The sequence below is a fragment of the Monodon monoceros genome, unplaced genomic scaffold (assembly GCF_005190385.1).
Source record: "Monodon monoceros isolate NGI ecotype Baffin Bay Population unplaced genomic scaffold, NGI_Narwhal_1 Contig2216_ctg1, whole genome shotgun sequence".
Classification (NCBI taxonomy): domain Eukaryota; kingdom Metazoa; phylum Chordata; class Mammalia; order Artiodactyla; family Monodontidae; genus Monodon; species Monodon monoceros.
This window is the reverse complement of record NW_021698117.1, coordinates 1-9,345: the sequence shown is the minus strand read 5'-3', so window position 1 is coordinate 9,345 and position 9,345 is coordinate 1. Positions and strand designations below refer to the sequence as shown.

General features: G+C 41.6%; 1 protein-coding gene across 1 annotated transcript; it reads left to right on the top strand.

The window, feature by feature from the left end:
- Nucleotides 1–6: 6 nt before the first annotated feature.
- On the top strand, nucleotides 7–9,341 carry LOC114894752 (protein diaphanous homolog 1-like; the record flags this gene model as incomplete). Its single annotated transcript, XM_029221803.1, has 11 exons — nucleotides 7–32; nucleotides 877–940; nucleotides 2,121–2,260; nucleotides 3,479–3,587; nucleotides 4,047–4,157; nucleotides 4,482–4,600; nucleotides 5,268–5,384; nucleotides 6,013–6,128; nucleotides 6,658–6,722; nucleotides 7,653–7,832; nucleotides 8,970–9,341. Coding segments are annotated over exons 2-11 (1,341 nt in total), but the record flags the coding sequence as incomplete, so codon positions are not given.
- Between the last annotated feature and the right edge of the window lie 4 nt (nucleotides 9,342–9,345).

Sequence of the window (9,345 nt, the reverse complement as noted above, 5' to 3'; positions counted from 1 at the left end):
CGACTTCATGATGAGAAAGAGGAGACTGCTGGGTGAGGACTTCCGAGTCTTGGCATCTTCTAGGTGGAGGGTAGTAGAGGACTTGGCTCTTTGCTCTAAAGGAGAGAATGGCAGTTAAATGGAAAGTTATGGACTAGGATATTATGCTGTTAGCTGAGAATGGGGTTTATCGTAGGGGTGACCGGAGAATGAAGGATGATTATAGGTACAGGGAAAGGAGGAACTTAAATTTCACGGTGAATAACACAAGATATATACCACATAAGATTGTGAGTCTCCCAGCACAGGTTCTTATCCAGTCTGGAAATAGGGTCTGATTTAGTCTAAAGCTCTCCTGTGATCTGGTCTGGGTCATATCTCATTTGGAAGTCTTATAATACACTTGATCAGTTTGGGACTAGCTTTATGATAGTCTTCAGGATTGGAATAATTCTGGGGATACCTTGCACTGTCTTAGGTTAGGCTACCTTGAAGCCAGCCTGACCCAAAATGATTTCTCTACTTCCTGGGATCTTTCCAAAACAAAACACAGGACCTCTACCTCCTGAACGTACAGACTTGAAACCGCTGACGCAGTGAGGCAAGCAGTAATAGGTGGGATGTTATCCTGATAGAATTTAGCCCTTAGGAGCCTACAGGGAGTTAAAGGGAAGATTTTAATATAATACTGAATTCTTGGTTTATGAGAGGATTAACCAATGGTTCTTTCTTCAGCTACCTCTTTTCGCCAGTGTTTTAGGGTAGAGTGCTATGTGCTAGAATTTACTCAGCTACTAGTTGGGAGTGTTCCTAAGACCCTTGTTTACAAGATTGAAAAGTCAAATGGGGAGGGGTATAGAATGAAGGGACCTCACTGAGTATGTCTTCTACATGCAGAAGCTACGATAGCCGTAACAAGCATGAGATCATCCGCTGCTTGAAAGCTTTTATGAACAACAAGGTAAGATATTTCCCATTCTCATTCAACCCCCATCGTGACCGCTGTTTTTTCTCTTCTGTTGGCAAACTCAAAAAGGGACCTAGGAATATGGGGTTCAAGGCTTCTAGCTTTCCCTTTTAGTACCGTAACTTTTTGATCACCACATACACATACTTTTATGGATCTTTTCCCTCAGTTGTAATGTCTGTTTCAGAGGATAGGCTTAATTTTCTTCTTCTGTTTATACTTTTTTTGCTAATTCTTAAACTTCCTGACCTGTAGTTATTATTTTTGGGAGGTTTACTTTATTTTCTGCTTATTTGTTGTTGTTTTTTCCCCAGTCTATTCCTACTTTACAATCTTTTCTTCCTTCCTTCCTTTCTTTTTCTTTCTCTCTTTCTCTCTCTCTTCCTCTTTTTCTTTTTTTGTCTGTTTAGTATTTAAACTTAGGGATCCTACAGTTATTTGTTCCTCAGTGCAAATCTGTCTTCCTCACTATTTAATTTTGTTATAATTATTCCACTGGCTTAGGGGGAACATTGAAAAGAAACATAAGAATCAAAGCTTTTATTCTTGGAAGACATAGAATTCTGTTGTGTCTGCTAGAAAATTATTTTGCTATGCTCATTTCTGTTTAGCTATATTGGAAAAAGTGTTCTACCCTGTATTAGTTTGCTAGGGTTGCTATAACAAAGTACTACAAACTGGGTGTCTTAAACAACAGAAGTTCATTTATCTCACAGTTCTAGAGGCGATAAGTCCAAGATAAGGTGTTGATATGGTTGGCTCCTTCTGAAGGCTGTGAGAGAGGTTATGTCCCATGCCTGTTTCCTAGCTTCTGGTGTCTTGCTGGCAATCTTTGACATTCCTTGGCTTGTAGATGCATCACCCCAATCTCAGCTTTTGTGTTCACATGGCGTTCTCCCTGTGTGCACATCTGTGTCCAAATTTCCCCTTTTTATAAAGATAACCGTTATATGGGATTAAGGGCCCACCCTACTCTAGTCTGACCTCATGGTAATCTAATTACACCTGCCAATGACACTATTTCCAAATAAGGTTACATTCTGAGGTAATGGGGGTTAGGACTTAAACATACGAATTTTGGGAGGAGGACCATTCAATCCATAAGAACCCGTAACCTTGTCCTTGGTTAGATGCTCTCATCTTTAAGCCTCCTTTTCTCTTTTTGTCCTACCAGTTTGGAATCAAGACCATGTTGGAGACAGAAGAAGGAATTCTGCTGCTGGTCAGAGCCATGGATCCTGCTGTTCCCAACATGATGATTGATGCAGCTAAGCTGCTTTCTGCTCTTTGTATCCTACCACAGCCAGAAGACATGTATGTGACTGGAATTATTTTTCTTCTCTATTTTTTTTTATCGTCTTCCTTAGTCTAGAGGAATATTAAGTTGCTTGGGTGTCCACTTAGTCTTAAATACTAGGTAAGACTATATTTCTTACATGAACACTGTGTATCTTAATAATTAAGAAAGATTGTTAAGAGATGGAAGCTGTTCTGCATGTACCACTGGTTATCAAAGGTACAGCAGGATCTCCTAGATCTCCATTAATGTCTGTATTGTCTAGGACAAGGGTTTCTTTTTACATTTTTTTTAAATTCAGAAGTAACACACCATTATTTTTAAAATTCAAACAACATAGAAGTATATGAGGTACAATTTAACAACGTCATCCCTTTGGCAAACCCTATTCTGCAGAGGTAACCACTGTTAATGGTGTGGTACAGTCTCATAGATCATTTTCTAGCACAGACAAATATTTACTAAATTCTAACACACCTGCCACTCCAAAAGATGGTTTCTTAGAATTAAGGAAAGATGGCTTATGCCTATAAAACCAATCTCATGTATAGGATAGATTTTTATTTTTGTGGAGGGGTTTGGTTTAACAAAAGCTAAATCATACCACCATTCTTTTCAACTTGTTTCTTTTTATTTAACAGTAGCTCTTGGACATTCTTCTCTGGCAGTACTTCTAGATCTATCTTATTATCTTTAGTGGCTGTTTAGCATTTCATACTCTGTACGTCCCATAATTTAATGATTCCTTCGTTGCTAGACTTTTAGGTAGAATTTTTTTTAGCACATTCTGACCCCTGCTCCAGATGATAAAAAATTTTATTATCAATTCTTGTGCATATATTCTTTGTACATATATTATTTCATATTTATGTGTTTATGTTAGATAGATTTTCTAGAAGTAAGCCAATGTTATGTGCATTAAAAAATTGGTACTGTTAAATGCCCCTCCAAAAGTTGTACCAATTTATATGCCATAGAACAGGGGTCTTAATTTGGTAAATATAGGTAGGAGTCTGGGGCGGATTTTAGGGAGTGCATTTTTCTGAAGAGATGGTCCTTAGTTTCCTGTTGATCTGGCCTCTGCTCCAGGTGATGAGAAGAAGAATGTGAGAAATCCAGAACATTGATAATGTCTGTTTCCTAACTGATCTATGCCTCTGTATAATATACCTGTTGTGTACCTGTCTGTGTCAGAGCACCCAACCAATTCTCTCCCTTTCCATACTCTCTGGCAGGAATGAAAGAGTTTTGGAGGCGATGACAGAAAGAGCTGAAATGGATGAGGTGGAACGTTTTCAGCCACTGCTGGATGGATTAAAAAGTGGGACCTCCCTTGCTCTCAAGGCATGTATACCTATGAAACTTGGCCCAAAAGTAGAATTCAAGATAGAAAGACTTAAGTTCATTTGACCTTTTAAGAGAACACATGGAGTGGTTGCCAATGATATATATTTCAGAGTTCTTTCTGAAGGGAAAATGATTACCCTTCTCTCCAAGAAGGCAGAGAAAGAACTGTCTTCCTCATTATGAGATGGAAAAAAGTCATGGTATTTATTTACAAGCTAGAAAAACAAGGCCTAGAACAAATTATACCATAGAATCTCTGGAATCCTTTAGACCTCTGAACTCTCCAGACCTGTGTTTAAACCAAGTTGTATTGCTCTATATAAGGAAGTCATTCTTGTAGTTTTTGTACTGAATCTTCTAGGTTATATTTGGGGGCCTCAGAATGCATGTAAAGAGAATGGAATCTTGATCTCTAGGAGTTAACATTGACACAGCTGCTGAATTTTCTTATTTTAGGTGGGATGCCTGCAGCTGATCAATGCTCTCATCACACCAGCTGAAGAACTTGACTTCCGAGTTCACATCCGAAGCGAACTGATGCGCTTGGGGCTGCATCAGGTGTTGCAGGTGAGATGCAACACTTCATTAGAAAGGCTGGGCTGGTTCCTTCCTGCTCTTATAACCCCATCATCCCTGGGAAGACTTTGGTTTTCAGTTTAAAAACCAGGTTGAGGGAGTGCCCTGGTGGTCTAGTGGTTAGGATTCAGCACTTTCACTGCCGTGGGCCAGGTTCAATCCCTGGTTGGGGAACTGAGATCCCGCAAGCCACGCGGCATGCCAAAATTTAAAAAATTTAAAAAAAAAAACAAAAAAACCAGGTTGAAATGTTTGGGTTTTTAACCAGCATAGGACACTTTTGGGTTCCCTGGCCTATACTTTTGCTGTTGACAGGACCTTCGAGAGATTGAAAATGATGATATGAAAGTGCAACTAAATGTGTTTGATGAGCAAGGAGAAGAGGATTCCTATGACCTGAAGGGACGTCTGGATGACATTCGAATGGAGATGGAATATCCTTTTACTGACTGGGTTGAAGACACAAGACATTCAGTTGCATTCAGTTGTAGATCCCTGTAAGGAATGGTGTGGAGTTGATGACTTACACGAGGGCATTAGCCCTGTCTTTGTAGATTAGGCAGGTGCCTTTTGATTGCCATTGGATATATTTACGTCATTGTGGACCAGAGAAGTTGGGAAAGGCGACCTGAGGGTTGCTCAACATGGAAGCAGCCATCAAAATTAGTATAGACCTCCTAGAACATGATAGCTTAGCTTATTAAGATGTAGAGCTGGTTTTGGGAGAACATAGACAAGTCAGGGAGTGAGGTTGTAATTTGCTCTCTTGTATGTTTCCATGAGACTGACGGGGAATAATTTGGTTACCTATTGATACTTGCCACAAGTGACTTTGAGGCAGTTACCTTTTTGTGTCTGTCTACTGCTCGATTTTCAAGCCAAGTACTAGGAGTTTTCTATCTCTGTGTATAGTACCCCCTGACTCACTGGTCCCCTGGCCAAAGAAAGTTTATAGAGCTTAAAGTTTAGGGCAGGGTTTACAGGAGGAACAGCTGTTAGAATAGAAGTGGCATCTTGCTACTTCTCCCGAGAATTGGGCAAGCTACCTGTCAAACATAGTTTCTAAATATATGCTTTCCTTAGCCTCTTCTCCTTTTCCACTGACTTCAGTGAAGTCTTCCAGATTCTCTTAAACACAGTGAAGGATTCAAAGGCAGAGCAACACTTCCTGTCCATCCTGCAACACCTACTCTTAGTCCGAAATGACTATGAGGCCAGGTAAGGTGGTATACCTGTGGGAAGTTTTGAATTTGAGCCTAAGTGGAGAGTGCAAACTTCTTATATTCGAAGATTGTCTGTAGAGAGAAAAGGAAAAGACAAAGACATGGATTAGAGTTCATTTTTAGTTTCAGACATAAAGGGAGTTGCCAGTTGTCCCTTTAATCCAACTGAAAGGCATCTCTGTGGAAGAGATGAGAGTGTATAAGGTGAACTGCCTCCCTCTTTTGGAATGGGATGGTGGGGTGGAGTGAAGATGATAGCAAAGGAAGGCAGCCATTTAAAGTTGATTGATGTTGGAACATGAGATTCAAGCAGTAGAGTAGAGATTCAGCAATAGTAGTATCCATCACAGGCAGGATCAAGCTCGAATTTTAGGTGGAAAAGGATTTGCACTCGGAGGCAGATGGCAAGAAGTTTTGACTATCTGAAGTAGATGGGGTAGCTGATGTGGAAGAGGGGGATTTCTTAGCATGGCAGCAATACTCTGTTAATTTTATGAAAAGGTCTTTTCCAGAACATTTATCCTCAGGTCCTTCTGCTGTCAAAGCAGTTACCTTTCTTGATCCTGAATACCAAAATTTTATTTTGGTTTTCCTTTAATAACCTTATTTTGTTTCTTCTGTAGACCGCAGTACTATAAGTTGATTGAAGAATGTATTTCTCAGATAGTTCTGCACAAGAATGGGGCTGATCCTGATTTCAAGTGCCGGCACCTCCAGGTTGATATTGAGGGATTGATTGGTAAGCATATTTTTCTGTCTGGTTCCATAAAACATTGCTTCTATCTTTCATTTTGCATCTTTCTTTCAGTGAAAATTTCAGAGAAGATACTTTTCTAGCCCCTGGTATTTCCATTTTCACCCTTTCTTAGGTGATATAACCAATATCTGTGCTAGGAATATATAGGCCTTTAGTTTATTTCTACATAATTCTAAAAATTTATCCTGTCTCATACACCACCCCATGTTTTGAAGGGACTTCAGCTATTGTCTGCTACTCCTGCTGGTCCCAGAGATTCATAAGTATTACTTGTAGGCGTTCTCTGTGCCACCCGACATGGTGGCCTTACTGCATAACAGGCACTCAGAAATTATATGTTGAACTTAACTGAAAGTTCCATTTCTTTGTCTAGTACAGAACATTAAGAAGGATAAGAAAAATAAACAAAAAGAACAAAGACTGCCCTTTGGTTATGTAGAAGGGCTTAGGCAGTGAGAGGGGAATACGAGAATTGGGAACTTGACTTCCTGACTGTTCGCCTTCTTTTTAGATCAAATGATTGATAAAACAAAGGTGGAGAAATCTGAAGCCAAAGCTACAGAGCTGGAAAAAAAGGTATGTATGAGAGATCAAAAATAATTGGCGTATATCTTTCTTTAAGGATTTTGATTTTTCTGACATGTGAAACAGTTACCTGTGATATATTCAGTGTTCAGCACACAGTAGCAGTTCCTAGGGGAACCCTTTCTGCTGTAGGTTACTCAGTGGAGAAAGTGGTGTGGATGTGATCATGAGGAACTAGTCAGTCGTGAGTTTGCACAGTTCTTGGGCCCCTGAGCAGGAGGAAAGACAGGTGACACTCTCATATAACATTGACAGCACTTGGGTTTGCTTGGCGACTCAGGCCTTTTATCCATAGAACAACAGGAACTGGAATATGTCTGAATTCTCTTTTTCTCTTTGATTAAGGACTCCTATTGTTTTTGTTTGTTTGTTTTTTTAATTTTTTTTTTTTTTTTTTTTTGCGGTACGTGAGCCTCTCACTGTTGTGGCCTCTCCCGTTGCGGAGCACAGGCTCCAGACGCGCAGGCTCAGCGGCCATGGCTCACGGGCCCAGCCGCTCCGCGGCATGTGGGATCTTCCTGGACCGGGGCACGAACCCGTGTCCCCTGCATCGGCAGGCGGACTCTCAACCACTGCGCCACCAGGGAAGCCCAAGGACTCCTATTGTCGATAGGTTTTTGATCCTTGAGAATCAAAATTGTGCACCTTAGCTGTCCTGGTTAAATGTCTTTAAAATCTTAGTTGTTGCTGTTTTTTAAAATAACTCCAAGTATAGATAGACTATGGAGATAATCCCTGGCTTCCCCTTCCTTTAACCTTGATTTTAAGGTCGAGATCATGGTGGCCTTTTTTCCAGGCATCCCTTGGGTCAGTGAGCTCAACAGATCAAGGATTAGCACAAAACAGTAAATTATGGGGACTAACACCTGGCCTTTGCTGAGTTGGAGAGCTTACTGGGAGCCTGATTTCTTTCTCCTCTAGCTGGACTCAGAGTTAACAGCTCGACATGAGCTACAGGTGGAAATGAAAAAGATGGAAAGTGACTTTGAGCAGAAGCTCCAGGATCTTCAGGGAGAAAAGGATGCATTGGGTTCTGAAAAGGAAAAAATTGCCACAGAGAAACAGAACCTGGAAGCAGAAGTGTCTCAGCTCACAGGAGAGGTAATATCTGAACAGAGAAGGCAGAGTGACCTGTAACTGCCATCAGCAGCCTCAGAGTGAGCTTGTGTTGGAGCAGGAGGACTCTGTCATCTTACTCCCAGGGAGGGTTCAGATACTAATAGGTAATCTAGTTAGATGGCACATATTTTTAAAATCATAAGCTGTTTTGTTTTGGAAGTAAGTAATACATAAGATGGAAAATTTGGAAAATACAGAACAACACAAAGAATAAATGAGTCACAGTACTACCCAGAAATAAAGATAATAGCCTTCTAATAAATTTAGGAGTAAATACTAAACAAACTGTTCTCATATTTGCTATTTTTCTCTTATTTTAGTCATCTGTGGACAGATTTATGCCCACACACTCTCTGCAGTTATAGATATTTATATGATCTGTGATACTTGATAACTTGATCACCTAGGTGGTTATATAATTACCTGTATAGCACATATGTTAATTACGTACCTAGAGTATTTGATTTACTTGATCTTTGCATTTTCTTTCTTTTTTAAAAAATTAATTTATTTTATTTTTGGCTGCATTGGGTCTTTGTTGCTGCGCGCGGGCTTTCTCTAGTTGCGGTGAGCAGGGGCTACTCTTCGTTGCTGTGTGCAGGCTTCTCGTTGCGGTAGCTTCTCTTGTTGTGGAGCACGGGCTCTAGGCATGCGGGCTTCAGTAGTTGCAGCACGCACGCTCAGTAATTGTGGCTCGCAGGCTCTAGAGCTCAGGCTCAGTAGTTGTGGTGCACAGGCTTAGTTGCTCCGTGGCACGTGGGATCTTCCCGGACCAGGGATTGAACCTGTGTCCCCTGCGTTGGCAGGCAGATTCTTAACCACTGCGCCACCAGGGAAGTCCCGATCTTTGCATTTTCTAATCAAAGGGAGAGTTTAACATAAACTTTGAAGTTGCCGTTTTAATGCAAAGCATACTGAACTAGGAACCTGAATTCTAGTTTTGTCTCTGTCACTAAATAGCTATGTGACTTTAGGTGGAGCCTTTCAACTGTCTGACTCCTTTCACTCCCTTCATGTGTAAAGTGAGAAGTTTGGATTAAGTAACTTCTTAGGTCCTTTCCAGCCCCAGTGGTCCCTGAAGTGGAGTGAGAAGTACTCCCATTGGTGTTATTTCTGTAGGTTGCCAAGCTGTCCAAGGAACTGGAAGATGCCAAGAAAGAAGTGGCTTCACTCTCCACTGCAGTTACTGCTGCAGCCCCTCCTAGCAGTGCTACTTTTCCCCCTGCCCCTCCTTTACCTGGTGACTCTGGGCCTGTCAGTCCCCCCTCACCCCCTTTACCAGGAGAGGTTAGCACAGCCTCCGCACCCCCTCTTCCTGGGGGTGGGGCCATTCCTCCTCCACCACCTCCTCCTCCTCCTCTGCCTGGGGGTGCCTACATCCCCCCACCCCCTCCTCTGCCTGGGGGTACCTGCATCCCCCCACCTCCTCCTTTGCCTGGGGGTGCCTACATCCCCCCACCCCCTCCTCTGCCTGGGGGTGCCTGCATCCCCCCAC